The following is a 17,890-nucleotide window of genomic DNA, read 5'->3' as shown; positions in this document are numbered from 1 at the left end:
AAGCTAATGCGAATATAGTGAGACCATTTGGGAGAGACCAAAAAAGAATTGTCCGAGTCTCCCAGCACAGGGACGGAGCTGATAAGACTGCTTTAGTGAAAGTAAAGTCAATGGATTTACGGTCACATCTTAATACCATACTGATGGGTTTCACCGAAAGAGACGATATCAATCTATTCTCTACTCTCCAAATAAGTCAATCTCTCTCACTATCAGAAATACTGTAGTCTAAATCACTGAGTGTCTCGGTAGAAACTATTTTTCGGACTAGCGGTCTCGTGAGTCAACACTAAGAATTCCTTTTGTCGCTGTATTCTCACTATCGAACTCTCACCAAGAGCATAACAGGGTTTTCCAGTTCCTTCTTTTTTCCAGTAGCAAAGGAAATAGTCGTCTATTTTCTTAAACTTGTATACTAATAGTTTGCACATTCACAATGATACGCTCGTATATACGACTGGTACAGCCAATGGTAAAGATCAATGGTTCCGTGAGGAAACCTCTTGCTCATATTCTCAGAAGAAATATCCATCTCAGATCACTATCAACTACTCCACAAGTTGAGCCATCTTCCACTGCCGATGACAATTGCAATTGGAAACAACAACAGGAACGTTTTCTTGAAGAGTACAAGATCAGACTGCTATTGGAAAGACCCATCTACTACTATGCTGAAAAGCAATTGCCCAAGTTCTCCATCGAAAGATTGTATGATCAATCTCGAAAGCTTACTTCTACCTTCATTCTCCAGAATGCAATTGAAACCGTCGAATACTTGTTAGCTTACAATGCCAGACGTCTCAAACAGTTTAGGAACTTGCCGTATTTGGTAGTGCTCAATCCGCTGATCTCCGAATCCTACAATACTTATTTGCAAACGATGTCTTCGTTGCTCACAGCCTCTCTCAACCCTCCTACCACGCTAGAGGAAAACGAGAAGTTTACCATGAAAGTGTTGTCGGAGTTCATAGATGCCCACGCCGATACATTGCCCAGCCTCTCGAAGGGATTCCAGGAGGTCCTGGACTTGCTCACTTCCAAACAGATCACGGCATTCTTGGACGAGCATCTCAAAGAGAGAATCAGTATGCGTTTGATAGCCCATCAACACATCGAGCTTTCCAAGTCTATAACAGGCAAGAGCGACTACGAAAAAGGCGGAAAGTACAATGGTGTCATCAAGGTATTACATCTACCTGACGTAATCAAAAAGAACGCGGACGCTGTCAATGACATCTTCTTATTGAAATACGACCAATCCGTTCCAGTCAACATCGATACAAATCTCTACCCAATCAACTATTGGAGTCGACTGGAGCCAGACTTGCGATCGAAGAATGAGGAAGACTTGCTATACTTCCCATACATCGAATACCATTTGGACTATATCCTCAGAGAGGTGTTTAAGAACTCGTTCAGAGCCCATATCGAGAACCGAATTGAAGATCCGGTACAAATCACAATCTCTATCTCAGAGTCTCCTTCCTATTTGGAATTGAGAATAAGAGATAAAGGTAAGGGTATTCCCCCAAAAGTATTGAGACACATATTTGACTACTCGTTTTCAACGTTTGAGACTAATGAAGGCGAAGCCTACAAAACTTTGAATGTACCCCCAGGATTGGCTGGAAATGTTGTGGCTGGAATGGGGTACGGGTTGCCTTTGCTGAAAAACTACGTAGAAATCTTTAATGACACCATCCCAGACGAAGACGGGATACTTCCCAACACAAAGGGAAGTTTAACTATTCAGAGCTACTATGGCTGGGGTACAGATGTCTATCTCAAGACTGTGGGACAATGAGATGAAGTTGGGTCTAACAGAATATTATGATATAAAATATACTAAGCTATTTAGAATGAATCACGAGACTTTTATTTGCGAATATATAGAGTAGTGGCTTGACAGCTTAATAGTTCTATCTTGTGGTGAACAAGCTCTGGTAATAGAGAACAGTCTTGAGAGCCTAACACAGCCAAATGACATGGCACGGCTAACAGCAAATGCGCTAGAGTGAGACTGAGCAATTCCGCTTCCCATACAGCACATCTCTCACGTGACATTTACACTACCACTGATAACCATTTCCTTCAAGTGTCCTTATTCCTTATCCGAATACTCCCTAACTAACCACAGTTGCCAAGGGGGACATGGCGTTCGATTTTCCTGCCAACACGTCATATACAGATATTCCATGTCCGGATACGTCTTTCCCCTCGGATATAGTTTCTCCACCCGTGGAGCCGGACTTTGAAGCTGAGCTTGTCAACCTTCTCATCAATAGTGATTCTCAGGAGTGTAATGCCAACGTTTCTAATTTTATCAAGCTTGTAGTAGACAATGTTTGTTTGTCAGATGATGGTGGAGATGTGGAGCTGGATGAGAATCTGAAAACGTACCATCGACTCTCGGTCTACGCTCTCAAGTTGTTGACGCTGAATCTCTTTGTGAAGAATTATCGTTTCTGTATCGCCAAGATCATGGCGTTCTTAAGCACTTTCAACACGATTACTCAGTCTAGAATTGAGAATAAGAGCCAGGATGAATCTGATAAAAGAGTCAAGCTTGAGGGTGAGTATCTCAAACAGTTCTTATGTATCATCTTACTTCTCATGCTCAAGCTTAGAAACACATATCCGGAGAGTTCTGCATCTCCTGACAGCGACCAGGACTATACTTCGTTTGATACGATAGAGAGTCTGGATCTCAAAACAGTTTTGAAAGACATCGACTTCATCCAAACGATCTCCAACTTTCTTGAAACACATGTCGTTTCTACTGCTATTCAGGATACATCGTTTGTGTTGCTCAAGTTTGGCTGTGACATATTCTTTGAGTATCTTTACTTTGTCGAATTGTTGTCTGACAAAGAGTTTTACTGCTTGACCAACCAGACTGAGTTGATCCAAACGCTCATAGAGTATCTTTTGTCGAACGAAAACTTCAACAACTACGATATAGATGGCGATGACTTCGAAGACGAAGACAAACTTATAGCATATGAAGAGTTCAAGTTGCTTTTGTTGATCAACGAACAGTACTTGATGAAATCATACACATGCGGTGATATCAAAAACAAGGTTTTTAACGGACTCATGAACAATAACGATAACAACACCAGCATCACAGGGTTTATCAATCTTTTAATATACCACATCAACAGAGAAGAATCGCAGATTATCAAAATCTTGATTCTTAAGTTCTTGTACCTTGTGTTCACCACGTCCTTCACCACAAAACTTATCTATGTAAACGACTTGAAGATTTTGGTGGATATCTTCATCCGAGAGTTGGACAATATGGACTGTACCGGCGACGTAGGCAACGAGAACAGATTCTTGTTGATCACATACTTGAAAGTATTGTATCCACTCTTGCGTTTTTCACAATTGAGTGAGTTGTCTGGAGGCCATAAGAACGTCCAGATAATGGAATTACTAGAAAACCTCATTCTCAACTCAACTTCCAATCTGACCGTAGAAGGTGATCTCCAAAAGCAGCAGGAAGATGTTATAGCCAAATTGGCCAAACGCTGCTTGGGCATTCCCTGGTTAAAAAAATCGCGAAAGAAGACCGAATCGCCAACTTTTGGTTCAGCCCAGTTGGAAAAATTGGATTCCAACTCGTCTTCCACTTCTCCTATCGACAAGGACAGTATTCCAGCAGGAAGTATAGAACTAACAGAAAATGCCAATGCGTCAGATGATTCCATTGCTGTAACTATGACCAGAGTTGCTTCTGTTAGAACGTCGACTAGAAGCGACTACCATAAGCATACAACATCACATAATCTTCAGTTAGGCTCAAGAAGATCAAGCAGCAATGTGCATACCATGTTTCAACAGAACAATAACAATGTCTTCATGAATAAACTTGATTCCATGAAAATCTCAGAAACAAACGAATCCTTGAAGTATTCTCCCTGGGCAGATCATAAAATTGTAGAAATGCAAGAAGAATGTACTTCCAACATTCTTGATTTGCCCACTGAGTATCTTCATTCCAAACCTTTGCCAAAGGTACCAGTTACGGAGAAGATATATGGCGGCATATACAATCATGAAGCTTCTTCTTCGTCTTCTTCGGTTAATTCGGTTTCACTGTTGGCCCGTAAAGCTCTCAAGAAGAAAGCTCCGCCTCCACCTCCACCATCAGCAAGGAGAAACAGTCAGAATGAGTATTCCAGCTCTCCAACCCCAAAATATGGTACACCACCTCCTCCACCTCCACCAAGACGCAGGCGTTGAAGGTATAATAACAGTCATAAAAATGGAGACTCATATGCACCCACAATTTTAATCAGTTTTCACTTCATTTACTCTCTCTAATAAAGTAACCGATACATTAATATACAATAAATAAAACCTATGCTATGTACCTCACATTGTGATATCTTCTTTGAAGCTCAAGACGTCATCAAATCTCAAACCGTTGATTTCGGTTCTCGTGTACGAATCCAATTCCTTCTGAAGAGATTCTTCGTTCTCCTCGTCACCAACATCACTGGAAGCAACCAACACTAGACCTCTGGATCTAATCAAAGGGACCAACTTGGGAACCAAATCCAACAAGTGAATTGAAGTGATTAAACCAATCAAATTGTTGTTGATCGTGAAGTTCACAGCCTCTTTGATAGATCTAATTGTAACTTCCTGGTGGTTGCTGACAATTTTATCGCGAGATGACTTGTTGGGTGGTTTTGAATCTGGAGTGATTGGCTGATGTCCGCTGGCAGCCTTTGACTTTTGAATATCTTCAATCAATAAGCCGTTGGCAGTTCTGGATTCAAACTTTCGTTTATTGCCATTGTAAGCAATGCCATTCATGATCAAGAAAACAGGAAAATTTGGTTGTTTCCAGTTCAAAATCTTGCAAATAAGAGAATTCGAGGAGAGAAAGATGATTGATCTTCCAGAAGAACCATGGCTCAATTTAGATGACCGAATGTGATTAAAGACGTCATTCAAAGTGAAGTCAATAAAGTTGTTCAAGTTCAGCTGTATGTTACCAATGAATGGCAAATTCTCCAATTCGTAAAGGGATGGAAAAACTAACTCTAAGTTCAAATTGATTTCAACATTTAAAATCTCCAATAACACATCCAATGGTAAGTAAATGATTCTCAAAAGTTTCTTTATCAAGACAATATCTTTAATAGTCATTCCAGACAAATCGTGAATTACCTTGCCGTAATCAAATAAGTCGTTTGTAATGGAGCTTAATTGTTCTAAGGACAAATTAGGCAAGTAGAGGTCAATATTTTCAGTAATAGGAATAGACCAATGAGGGCATACAACCGGTGTACCGTCATTAAGCAAACATATCTTGATTCTGAGATATTCTCCAGATAAAGACGTAGCAGTAACGATTGAAGACGGTGTAGAGCCAGAGACTAATTCATTGGTAGAGGTAAGAGGATTGTTAATCAAGTTGCTGTTGCCATTTCCAGATGCATTACTCTTGGAAGCAGTTGAAGAAGAACCAATCATAGAGTTAATGCTAGAAGGCGACAAAAAGTTATTAGGTGACAATCCTCCAGCAGCGTTCAATTTCAATGTCTGCCTATTCTTTACAAAGCTTGTAGACGATTTCCAGTAAGTGTCAAACTTCGACGTCTCCAACAATGTACCAGAAAACGGAAAAATGACTTGGTAATTAAATTTCAATTCACCAATGTTTCTCAATCTTAAGTCAAAGAGAGGAAGTTGAATTGAGTTTATTTCTGGAGATGAGGTGTCAATCTGCGAAAAAGATAAAGCGGTAGTCTTTGCAATTAATCTGGTACCAAACTTGGGAAAGATCTCAAAGTCAATTCTGAACTCATTCAATGAATCAACTTCCGTCTGGAAAACGCAATTGTTGATCGCTTTGGTGTCGTCTGCAATAGGAAGCAAGATATTTCTAGGAACAATATCAGAGTTATTGGATGTCAAGGTTATTCTGCCTGGTTTTAAATCTGTAGTCGAGTTAAAGAAATTGATAAACTCTGCATCACTGGGGAAGATCAATTCAATCAATACCTTCTGTTCTAAGAAATTATGACCGTATCTTCTCAAAGGCAAGATTGGAGGTGGTAATTGCAAGTCCGGAATACTATCCACATTATTCTTATCGATGCTTCCGCTATCCTCAGAGTCGTCATCATTCTCCACCAAGATTGACATAGAATTGTTACTATCAGTACTGGAATTCTGTTGTTGTTTGCTAGCGATGATTTCCTCACTTATTATTGTGTTGATTGTATTAATGTTTTCACGCTTTTGGTTGGATTGAATTGTATTGTAGTGATTCAATAATTCATTCAACACGTTGATATGACCCTCTACAACACAGTAGTACAAGACGTTGTAACCATCCTCGTCCACAATGTTCAACTTTGCACCCAACTTCACTAATTCTTGTGTAGTTTTGACATGTCCTTCAGAAGCTGCATAAAAGATGGGTGTCCACTTGTTGAAACCATCTACACGGTTGATTTCGGCACCGTACTGAATCAACAACTTGATTAGCTTATAGTGACCTGACCTAGCAATAACATGCAAAGGTGGCAACCCTTCCACATCTTGCTGGTTCAACTGTTCATTATTATTAGTAGGTTTGCTGTAAGAGAGCAAATACTCCAACGTCTTGTATTCGCCAAACTTACAGGCATAATTGATAGGCAAATATTGCAATTTACTTTCATCATTCTGAGGAAAGCAGTTACTTCCCAGTTGTACCAACTTCTTGATGACATTGAGGTTTCCGTGCTTAATAGCTAATAATAATGGAGACATTGAATCGTTGTCCAAATCGTCTATATGCTCCTTGGGGAAATATGTAGTCAATATCTCAAGTAAATCTAACCGATTATTCTGAGAAGCGTAATGCAAACAGGTTCTTCCGTTGAAATCCTTGCAGATCAAGAGATTTGCTCTCTGTTGTTGGTCCAAGTTGTTCATGATGTGTTGTATGATGAACGTTCTAGAATGGTTTATCGAATCCGTTGAATTGATAACCTTGACACCGTTGTTGATAATGACGTGATGGCTTCTCTCGTGGGTAGAGTCTGGCGGGATAGAGCAGCATTCGTGGAGAATATTCTTGTTGTTGTTGAATTCGTCATTGATAAATGCAAAGTCGATCTCGTAGTGGATCAAATCGAGGAAAGACTCTAAGAAGCTGTCAGAGATCTTCAAGTTTGCAACTGATAATAGAAAGATCTTGGACAACTTGAATTTGGCTATAGAGTTGAATTGAGGCTTTCCAGACAGACTGGACGAAATCGACGCAGAAGACTCATTTCTGCCACTCTTGGATGAGCTCTTCACTTTGTCGACCCATCTCGATAAGATCGACAAGTCTGGATCCTTAATGGTGGCTACGTTGACGAAGCTGGAGTATAACTCGTCAATTTCGTTATTCTGTAAGTTGATAATAGAGCTATTGCGAGAGGCTGGGAAGTTGCCGGGAATTGGCAAAGAGCTGATCGACTGGTGTCTTTCGCTGGCAGAATCAGATGGGTCACTCGGAATATTGATATTGGACGTGGAGTTGGTTCTGGATAAGACCTTTAGTATAGGTGGCTGTACCGAAGAAGAGGCCACGGAAGTAGCTGCAAGAGAAGATGACGAGTAGTTGTTTAATGTTGAATAATCACCGTCCATTATCGATTCCAAGTCAAAGAGCGACTGTGTGACCAAGTCTGACAACTCGTTGATTTCGTTCTTGTGAAAGACAGGCTGGACGGAGACAGCCGTCAGGATGAACAACTCCTTTGTGTGAGACTTCGACCGTTTGTCCCATTTCTTGACAACTTTGGAAAAACCAGTCTCGTTGAGCTCTATAAACTGCTGTAATCTGATCAAGTCCTGGTGTATTTTTTTGAAGTTCTGGTACAAGTTCAAGTAGGAGATGGAGTTTCTGAAATTGGCGTTGATAGAATTGGCCAGAGGATTCGAGGTGGGACCGCCACCGTTTGACAGGTTATTCTGCTGGTTGATGAAGTAGGCACTTTTGGTCAAGAGCTCGTTTTTTTTCATCACCAACAAGTCGAGGTTGATGGCCAAATTGGCTTGCTTCTCCAAGTAGAACGAGTTGACTTTGTCCAACTCACGCTCCACACGGAAGAAGAACAGCGCCTTGTTTTCTTTGAGTGTCTGCTGTATTTCCGCCTGGGTGAGCGGTCTATTGGATTCGTCATTGGTGGAAGTTGTGGTGGGAATGGCCAACTGCTTGATCAATTTCTTGAGAGCCTTGTAGTCTATAAAATGACCGGAGTACTCAGGTAGCTCCAACTGTCTCGAGGCGAGATACTTTCCAAACTTCATGCTACAATTGGAGTGACGAAAAGAAAGAAACCTGACAAAAAAGCGAGTTTCTGAATAAAAAGAGGATAATGTAAAAAACGTAGAATAGGTGTGAAAAGCTTTTCAGGTAAATTTCTTAGTCTACATATGTAACCATACAATACTAATATTAAATGCATAGAGAAACGGTCTCTCTACTTTTCGCACAGATACACGTGGATTGCGACAAAGTTCCGATTGCAACTTCACTCAGTCAATACAGTCTCTACGAATCTTCGGTTGGTAGACCACAGGCCAGATACACAAAGCATTGTACAGTATGACTTCAGGAACAAAGAAAGATGAAGAATTGAAACTGTGAATCACCGACAGAATACAGAGAGGTTTCTTGAATTGCTCGTTACAAAGTGGGAAAGAACTCTGTCATTACGGATGGTTTCATACATTCTACTGGGAGTCATTTTAGTGCCGTGCTTTGCAAATTGATTAGATCATAATTCGACCTTTTTTTCGCAACTCCTCACCAGACCCATGCCTATATTAGTTCATAGAACATGTTGCTAATAGTAGAACCACGAAAGACATGTGATACACGAAATTGGTAGAACATGAGACAATCTGCTAATATGATGCTGGTAATTGTCTTCCTGGCCAGTTGTTAGTGGGCTTTTACTTCTTCTACTGTAGTTTGTTATATTGCATCACCAGAAACTCCCCTTATTCTGTAGGTTCTCAATAGTACGAGCTCATTGCAACTGCACAATTTCGGCTCAGGAGCAAGCTCACCTATTGCCCAATCATAAGACTAAATCAACACATTGACATGTTGTACATAACCTGAATTCTTAACTGGCTGTATGATAGTGTCAGTATCTCGAGAAATGGTTGCGAAATGGCTTACTGCCTTGGCAGAACTCAAGATAAGCACAGAAACCTTACACTAGCAATCTTGTCCAGAAAAGCCTTGGGAAGCTTACTTAAGGTAAATACCCAGTAATGAAGAATCGTCTATTCTTGCAGTTCCGCTACCATTGGAATTTGGTTACTACACTATATCCAACACTACACCTACTATTATCATTCTTTCTGTATCATTATTACATACTACTATATGACTACTTCTTAGCGGCATCCCTGGCTTCGTCAAAGTGCTCCTTGAACTTGTCGGCGTTTTCCTTGTTGCCGAATCTGATGGCTAAAGTCTGAGCTTCAGGTTCACCTTCCGAAATGTCAGCAGTGACAGTGTAGACCCACGATCTGTCGGAGCCGATGTTTGGCTTCAATTCGTAGTCGCCGGAGATCAAGTGATTGGCACAGATCTTTAATGTCTTGTCTCTTCTCATCAAGATTCTGACTCTGCCGCTTTCCTTGTGCTTCAAGAATTTAACATCTCCAGTGCCTCTTTCTTTCCATTCCTTGGTGTCACCATGGAATCTGAACAACTTAGCACGCACCTTATATAACACTTCTTCGTCTTCCTCGTTGGTCTTGACGTCGACCTTTTCCAATTGCACTAATGGCTCGAAATGGACGTCCACCTCTTCCTCAGCAGCAGCTTCTTCGTCATCGCCTTTCTTTTCTTCTTTGGTTTCAGGTTCCTCTTCGTCCTTCTTCTCCTTCTTGGAGCCACCAAACATCGAGAAAACGTTGGCAGTAGGAGGCTTGGGGGCAGCAGCTTCTTCGGCTACAACAGGCTTAGTATCTTCAGCAGACATGATTGTGTAGTGTAGAATAGTGGAAATAGAATAACACAGATATGAGCTGTGACTTTTTTTCAGTCTAAATCGATCTACATTTTTTTCGCTGCTCTTCTAGTGTTTACGGTTTGGTCTGGAGCTCGACTGCCTGTTTGGGAAAAGTGCGCACAAAAGACGAGTAAGTGCTCAACGCTTGTGCAAATCTGTGATACATCGGCTGCAACTAAGTGACAGGTACTTTTGCCTTTTATTGATAACCGTGTCGACGAATTTCAATACATTAGTTAGAGTAAATTCTAATATTGTTATGCCATTCCTTTGGAAAGGGTAAGTTTGTGTGTTTCTCAAAAAAGCTGGCGTTCATATCTCTTTTGACATATGTCCTTCGCAAAATTATCCTTCCAGACGTAAAACTAATAGAGAATGTTGATTAAAATAGATAGATAAGATATATTATATTAGACTAATCACATACATAGCTGTAACATAAACTTAAATAATGACCAATTGTGGCCAATATCCAATTATAGCAATCTTCTCCAGCCGAAACTGTACATCTAGAGACCATGTCTCTCCTTGAACGGCTCGAAGTAAAAGATAATGTATAAGCAACAGGCTGTCTGAATGAGTGTAGCAGCTACAGCCAAAGGTTCAGCAAAGTGGGTTACAAGAACTTGGTCGGTGTTTATCCAGATAACAACAGCCCAAAGAATGCAGTAGTAGAGTAGTCTGGCGTACCTGGGAAGGAAAAGTAGAACCAAGAAGCTGAATGAGATATAGAGTTCTGCCGCTCCCAAATGAAGCAACAAAGTACAGGTAGACGACAATAGAGCGAAAGCCATCATTTGGTGTCAGTAACGATGATAAAAAAATGGGTGCAAAAAGTCAAAAAGAAGTTGCAGCCATGAGAAAGTTTCTGCCATATTCGCAGTATTCGCACTACCAGACACTGGTTACTTGCTGGTTCTATTATAGCCTGTTCTGTTATTATGCTACTACTATATACAAGGAATTGCTATGTAGAATGGAGGGTTATTTAGAATAGATGTAGAAGTATAGCTCTATGAATCGCCAGTGGTTCACTTGTTTCTAGTTAGCACCGAGTTGGTCAAGAACTCCAAAGCGCTCCTGGCATCTGATTCTGGCAAAACACGCAAGTTCTGCAACGCTTTGTAGCAATATTCGTGAGCCATTTCTCTAGTCTTTTCCAAGCCCAGGTACTTTTTGACGGCATTTCTGGCGATTTCGACATCTCCAGGCTCGCTAAACTTTCTGGCAATCAACTCTCCCAACTCGGGCTGTTCCTTCCAGGCAAAGAGGATGGGAGCCGTAGCCAACCCTAACTTCAAGTCAGCCTGACTTGGCTTTCCGAAAGTTGCATCACTAGCAGTGTAGTCTAGCATGTCGTCCACGATCTGGAAACACAAACCCAAGTTACGACCGAACTCGTAACAGTTCTCAATGATGTCGTCGTGGGCTCCGCTTAAAACGGCAGCAGCACGCGACAGCTTCGACATTAACGAAGCTGTCTTCAAGTATGTCTTATGCAAGTAGTATTCGAATGCAGCATCGACGTTAGTGATGTGGTCTACTTCGGCTGGAGTCGATACTGAGTATTCGTGCTGTTTGGTGGGCACTTTTCCCGTTGGCTCTGGTATGACTTTTTTCTCTCCATCATTTACGATACTTTGAGAATCGTTGCTCATCACAGTGTTTTTCAACTGCATGAACTCTCCTTCGACTAAGTTCGCAATGGTAGTCGACAAGAGCTCAATGACCTCAGGGTTTCTCAAACGGGCAATAGCTACAGACGCTCTGCCCAACAAGAAGTCGCCAGCCAACACAGCCATCTTATTAGTGAATGCGATGTTTCCGCTGGGTCTTCCACGTCTGGAGTCCGACAAGTCGATAACATCGTCGTGCAAGAGCGATGCTGTATGGATCATCTCAACGATTTCAGCCAAACGCCGTTGCTTGGGCAATATTCCGTTCATTGCATCGAACTCAGGCAACTTGTCCATAGGCTTCGATAACGGATCCAAGATAACTCTTGGATTGATTCCGTGCAAAATTGCCAATGGCGAAATGGAGTCGTCTACAGAGTTACCAGCTACTACTGTCTCCGTAGGCGTTCCGTTGTAATGGGGCTGGTTGGTGACATCATAGGTGTCAATCTTTATTCTGTTGCGCTGTTCTATTGGGATCGCTGCGAGAGACTTAGACAAGAGCAACACGATCAACGGCCTGACGTTCTTGCCCTCGGCTTCAAAGTAGTACGAACTGACACGATTGAGTGTTGGATGACCCGAGCCAATTAAATTTGCTATAGACTTGGCTAAGTTGGACATTTCGTGGCTGACTATCGAGAACGGATCGTGGAAAGTCAGGCTCAGCTGGGGCTGTACAAGCTTCTCGGCCGTCTCTACCGCCGTTTTGAACGTGCTGGCCGAAGTAGACGAGCTCCGAGAAAGAGCCATTACTCGGGCTCGTTTCAATACCAAATTCCGGCTCAAAGTGAAACTCATGGCGTACGTATGTGTTAATAAATAGTGTGGAATGAACTAATTGAAGACTGAAAATTATGAAATAATCAGACAATGTGTGGATGGACGACGTTTGGTTTCAAAATGAACGACTGACTGAGACTCCCTCCTTAAAACTCCAACTATAGTTCCAAGCTTCAACCTAACTATGAAATGTCCACGTTACGCTACTAAGTGAATTCCGAGAAGACGCTCCGGTGGTGGGAAGATTCTGTGAATTTTTCAATCCAGATTTTGTGTTACCAAACAGAAACTGGTAAATTGGAAGATGCGCGCTACCACTCGCAGAAATGGCTGCAACACTGTATTATTGGCCGATGCTGATTGAGTACTCTAGACGGTCAGAAGAGAAAGTGAAAGTTCCAAGTAGTAGTTGTTAGTATTACTTACTAGTATTGTGGTTCATCATTGTTACATATGTCATTCTCTGTATGCAATATTTCAAGATTAGCATATTTTTCCTTATTAATCGCAATATACACCAAGGCTAGGCTAAGAGATGTTTCATAGGAATAACTTGACATATCATTATATAGCATTACATTTGCTAAATTCTTATATATTTCTTATATGTTATATCTCATTATACCAACCAGAGAAATTACAGAAAGTACTCTCTTTGCACGGGATGCATATTCATCAAGAACACGTTTGGCGGCGTCAACGTCCCCAAACATCTCTTTGCATGCAAGTTCATCAACGTGAGCCCAAACAAGTAGCTGGCATTGACCCAGCCAAATCCTTCAGTTGCTACACCCTTAAAGTCCAAACCTTGGTTACCATACTCGGCATCAACCTTGTGTGGAACAGCTCCCTCGGTGACGTTGTACTTCTCGACAACAACCCCGTTGTAGTCTACAAAAGCTCTGGTCATCATGTAGAGCCAGCGGTACGCCAAACGGCGAGCGATACCATCATACCCATAGTTGCACAACCCAATCCAGGCCAAGATTTGTTGAGGGGCCCAACCATAAGGATAGTCCCATTGACGAGAAGGTCTCGAGAGATTGACGTCTCCACGAGATTTAAGCGTACCAGCGACCAAACCACCAAATTCTTCGAACTTGTCCAATGAATTTTTGACAAGTTTGTCCGCTTGTTCCTGAATAGCCAACTTGGACCATAATGGCCAGAAGGCAGTGGCAGATTCGTACTTGCACTGCGTTTCTTTCTTGATGTCATAGTCGTAGTACATGGAATCTTCTTCGTTCCATAAATACTTGTTGACTCGTTCCACTCTCTTGATTGCCCTGGCTACCCAAACTTCCGGCTCCTCGATTTCTCCGTTGCATTCCAACTTCCCCCCAAAGTGGTTCTGGATGATAAATGCGATATCATTCTCGTACTTGTACAACAAAGCATTCAAGTCTACAGTAGCTAAATAAGCACATCTACCCTCCAATCTATACGTGGTGTCGTGACCAGATTCTCTCACAGCTCTGTCATGAAGGAAATACTCGTCCAATTCAGGTTCCTTGATGATCTCTGCATTGTACTTCTCGATGAACTCGTCCTGTGAAATCTTGTACTTTTCTGCGTACGGCTTCAACACAGCGTTGAAGTGAGAAGATTCAGTCTCTGGTGGAACTCCCAAACCATCAGGGTGGTAGCATGATAAACCAGACTTCTCATCTAAACGAGGTTTGGCACACCAGATGGTCTTGTATTCTTTAACGGCTGCTACGGTCGCTCTCTTGAGAAAATCCAACGCTTCTACTTTCCTACCCGGGTCTACTTCTACAGTCTTGTCGAATACTCTAAGAGCCATATCCGTCAAGAAGGGAGGCTGGGATCTGCCCAAATAGTAGGACCTGTTGGCGTTAAGAATCTTGCCGTAGTGGTGGATCTCGTAGATGAAGTTTTCCGTCATGCCCCGGGCTAATCTGAGATGTTCTTGGTCCTTGGGAGTGACATCGGTTAATAATCCAATAGTCTCCATGTACGAATCCCAGCCGTACAACTCGTTGAATCTACCGCCGGGGACAACATAAGGCTGGTTAATCATTTTCTTGGGGTCCTTAGGGTCTGGAGAAGAAGCCAAAGCAAGTAAACCAGGCTTTTTGTTGATGGATCTTATGTAAACCGAATCTATGACTTCCGGCAAGTATTGTACATCAAAGAAGACATCCTGTCTGCTTTCTTTGATTGACATATAGTAGTCATATTGGTCCTTACGGTTGTATGGGACGTATATACGGTGCGATTCCGCATCCTCATGGAGGACTCCGTGTTGGTCTACGTAAGTTTCTTTGATCTTGGTGTCTCTAGCCATGTCTACGATGTTTTCTGCCGTGATCTGCCTTGTCAACGACTTCCAGAACTGGGTCGATATGAGACGCTTCATTCTGGCAACGGGGTTTTCGTTAAGACGTTGTTCATCTAGGATCATCTCTTTTCTGCCAAAACGTTGGGCAATAGTTAACTCTTGGAGCAAGTTACTCAACATATAGGTACCCCTGATAGCCGCCTGGTTGAAGCCATTAGAGTTGGCAGTTCCCAAGCGCAATACCTTCGGCCCGGTATCTTCAATGGTGATCTGGCAGTTACGGTCGGTATCTTCATTATGCAACAACTCATCAAGCGTAGCTTCTACGTTGCTGATGTAGAACTTCTTGGGCCGGAGATAAGAGTCGTCTACAGAAGACCTTCTGAAGTGATGAATTGCTTTAGGCTTTACAGGATGTCCGATGCTGTTGATTGACTCTGTAGACGAGTCGTCAGCATAAATAGGCACGATGGAAGGCTTCCGGCCGAACACCGCTTCGCTGGGACGTGGCTCGTTATCCTCGCTTAAGCTCTCTGCAAAGGGCGTAGGCGATGGGGATGTAGAAGCCGAAGAAGACTGTTCCTTGATGGCATCCTCGGCAAAGTCAAAGATCTGGTTGCGTGGTTTGGTTTCAAAAACTGAGAAGGTTCTCACTCTGCCCATCTTGGAGATGGGAGCGTTTTTGGGGCCATAGTAGTTTTCTGCGAGGTCAAAGGGATCATCGTCGCCGGAGCTGGAAGAAGACCTGCGGTGCCTGAAAGGGTTAAACATTGTGAATATTAGATAAAATGAGCAGAATGGTGATCATATGACGTGAAAAGTGAAACTATCTCGAAACGAAGAGATCACTATATCAGGCAATTATCAGGATGAAGATAAAGTATGTATAGGACTCGATGAGATAGATAATGATTATAGACAACTAAGAAGTAACTGAAATGCAACAACGATTGGTGTTCGATAAGTGTAACGGATCTAGTCAGGAGTGTTTTAGCAATGCAAAACTTCAACTATACTTTTCTCTATGGGGGAGAAAGTAAATAAGAAAAAGGGAGAGCTGGTCTTCTGTATGTATAAATAATCTTTTTTGCGCCTGCAGCGGTTTTCGCGGGGATGCAATTTAGATGAAATAAGTGCGATAACACAAGCTGGCGATATTGATGTGATCAAAAATCAATAGACTGTGACAATCGGATTGCTTAGAGTTGTAGATACGGACCTCGACGGAACTGCGTATATCGTTACGATTTTATAGTTCCAATTTATCTCAAGTATTTAAGACACTTTCCGTCTGGTATATTTATGAATGATCTTGATTTTAAAGAAATTGGTACAGAAGCTCGCACCAGATACCTGCTCTTACTTCGGGAGAGAATAAACCAGCACTACTTTCACTGGGAAGAGCCAGACTTCAACCTATATATACCACTCAGTAATACGAGAAGTTTTGTCTATTTCTACACTGTCCAGCCTACCCTACGTAAATATTGTATTTATATATAACTGAGCTCATCGTCTCGCTGGGCCCAGAAAAGAAATCTAGTTTTTGCGCAGACTTTGCGAGATCAAGCGGCATACTTCCACTGTTAGCCCAACAGTATAGACTCTGTATTTTCCGCTGTCCGCCGTTGAGGCGGGAAGAAGAAAATGGTGCCGAAAGACCTTCCACTATCACTACAGTTGGTGATGACATTTTCGTTGAAAACAATTGACATAAGGGCCCAGTGCTTCATATCGCATTTATTAGAAGCAACTTCTTTATTGAAATCCTATAAGTCAGTAGAAACCGATGAAACGCAAAGTTTCAAGAATTGAGAGCTATAGTAGAGTAATAGCTATTAGATATCATAGTAGACGTAAGAGCTAACACATCTTCCTCGAGTATAGGCCTGAAAGGTATTCGCAGAGCTACCATGAAGGAAGCAAAGTCATCTCAATATTTTTCGGGGAATTATCTCTGTGGGGGAATACGAAAATGAGTGGCCAAGCTAGTCGTGTGACTAGCGGACAATTCAGTACTTTCATTTGGAATTCAGAACTGAGTCTAACTTACTTATGTGAAAGGTTACTGGCAGTTGTTGAACATATTGCGGAGTCTTAGCCGCACAGCTTTTTTGAATGTACAACATTTCAGAACATGCTGCGCGATTGTTAAGCTGTGGTTATACCTTGCTGCTGGTATGGCAAACTTGAGTAATTTAACTAGAACGCCTTTCTAATCTCCAGCATCTGCTGTTTCTAGATCTTCCAGTTAAGTTATCTTCCAGTGTAAATATCTTCCGGTGTAAATTATTATTCTGGTGGAAGCTGCACCTTATCTGATCTGCAGCAATAACGCGAAGCGCATTTCACAGCCGTTTATTTTCCAATAATAATATAATTGACACTATGAATGTCAGCACATTCCATTCTGGACTCAGCAATGTCAAGAGCGTAGTGTTAGCTTCGAACTATATTTGGATCTTATTGTGGCTTCAGATATGATTTTCTCCACCGTACATACCAAGATATTGACACTTTGATGAAACATTAAGACGAATTGGCGTGCAGGGCAAGTTCTTCAACTACTTCTTCTAGAATGGTTTGAGCAGTTCGCAGTTCATATTCTAGGGCCCACAAACCTCTCCAACTACAGTACTACAGACCACTGGCTAGTTTTGTTCAGTTCAAATATGGTGCGTTTCGTGAGAAAAGAGTCGACCATATCATATTGCAGGTGCCTGGTTTACACAGATCAGCGAAAGGTGATTCCTGATATCCATTGCATTCTAGTTCTCTACATTCACGTGAACACACCCGAGTGAATTCAACATGTTGCCCTGTTCCGAAACTGGCTTGCCATGAGCCTCGGTAGTTTCAGGAACAAGCGACACTATATATTCCGGGGACGTGAAAAGGCTAATAGGGCCGATACTAATTCCACACTATACAGACTGACGCCCATATTCTGATCCCACGGTGTAGCTCGGAGAAGGCAGCGCTAGCCGGCGTAGAAACGGCCCTACAATGAAAAATCGAACCCACACATAACGGTCTCTACTCATGCATAACCGTCCACCATAGTGAGCACTCCCATATATATTCAAACCAAAATT

General features: G+C 42.0%; 6 protein-coding genes across 6 annotated transcripts; 2 read left to right on the top strand and 4 right to left on the bottom strand. All coding sequences in view use genetic code 12, as the record gives it.

Annotated features, from left to right (window-relative positions):
* Positions 1-436: 436 nt before the first annotated feature.
* Positions 437-1,804, top strand: PICST_28836 (two component sensor; the record flags this gene model as incomplete). The annotated part of the gene is made up of 1 exon (XM_001386970.1): positions 437-1,804. One exon carries the CDS (start codon positions 437-439, stop codon positions 1,802-1,804), a length of 1,368 nt encoding a protein of 455 aa, XP_001387007.2.
* A 455-nt stretch (positions 1,805-2,259) lies between these two features.
* On the top strand, positions 2,260-4,248 carry PICST_53654 (predicted protein; the record flags this gene model as incomplete). Its single annotated transcript, XM_001386969.1, has 2 exons — positions 2,260-2,347; positions 2,369-4,248. Coding segments are annotated over 2 exons (1,968 nt in total), but the record flags the coding sequence as incomplete, so codon positions are not given.
* Positions 4,249-4,330: 82 nt separating this feature from the next.
* PHO81 (positive regulatory protein of phosphate pathway) lies at positions 4,331-8,310 on the bottom strand (the record flags this gene model as incomplete). The annotated part of the gene is made up of 2 exons (XM_001386734.1): positions 4,331-7,566; positions 7,588-8,310. 2 exons carry the CDS (start codon positions 8,308-8,310, stop codon positions 4,381-4,383), a joined length of 3,909 nt encoding a protein of 1,302 aa, XP_001386771.2. The 3' UTR covers positions 4,331-4,380.
* A 1,055-nt stretch (positions 8,311-9,365) lies between these two features.
* Positions 9,366-10,016, bottom strand: PICST_80880 (GTPase-activating protein). The gene has a single exon (XM_001386733.1). It carries the CDS (start codon positions 10,002-10,004, stop codon positions 9,405-9,407), a length of 600 nt encoding a protein of 199 aa, XP_001386770.1. The 5' UTR covers positions 10,005-10,016; the 3' UTR covers positions 9,366-9,404.
* A 1,000-nt stretch (positions 10,017-11,016) lies between these two features.
* Positions 11,017-12,463, bottom strand: COQ1 (hexaprenyl pyrophosphate synthetase, mitochondrial precursor (HPS); the record flags this gene model as incomplete). Its single annotated transcript, XM_001386732.1, has 1 exon — positions 11,017-12,463. The coding sequence occupies one exon, from the start codon at positions 12,461-12,463 to the stop codon at positions 11,066-11,068; it is 1,398 nt and encodes a 465-aa protein (XP_001386769.2). The 3' UTR covers positions 11,017-11,065.
* A 590-nt stretch (positions 12,464-13,053) lies between these two features.
* Positions 13,054-16,215, bottom strand: NTH2 (Neutral trehalase (Alpha,alpha-trehalase) (Alpha,alpha-trehalose glucohydrolase)). Its single transcript, XM_001386731.1, has one exon. It carries the CDS (start codon positions 15,564-15,566, stop codon positions 13,131-13,133), a length of 2,436 nt encoding a protein of 811 aa, XP_001386768.2. The 5' UTR covers positions 15,567-16,215; the 3' UTR covers positions 13,054-13,130.
* Between the last annotated feature and the right edge of the window lie 1,675 nt (positions 16,216-17,890).

The sequence above is a fragment of the Scheffersomyces stipitis genome, chromosome 1 (assembly GCF_000209165.1).
Source record: "Scheffersomyces stipitis CBS 6054 chromosome 1, whole genome shotgun sequence".
Taxonomy (NCBI): Eukaryota; Fungi; Ascomycota; class Pichiomycetes; order Serinales; family Debaryomycetaceae; genus Scheffersomyces; species Scheffersomyces stipitis.
Note: the sequence above shows the minus strand (reverse complement) of the source record. Positions and strands in the feature narration are given on the sequence as shown.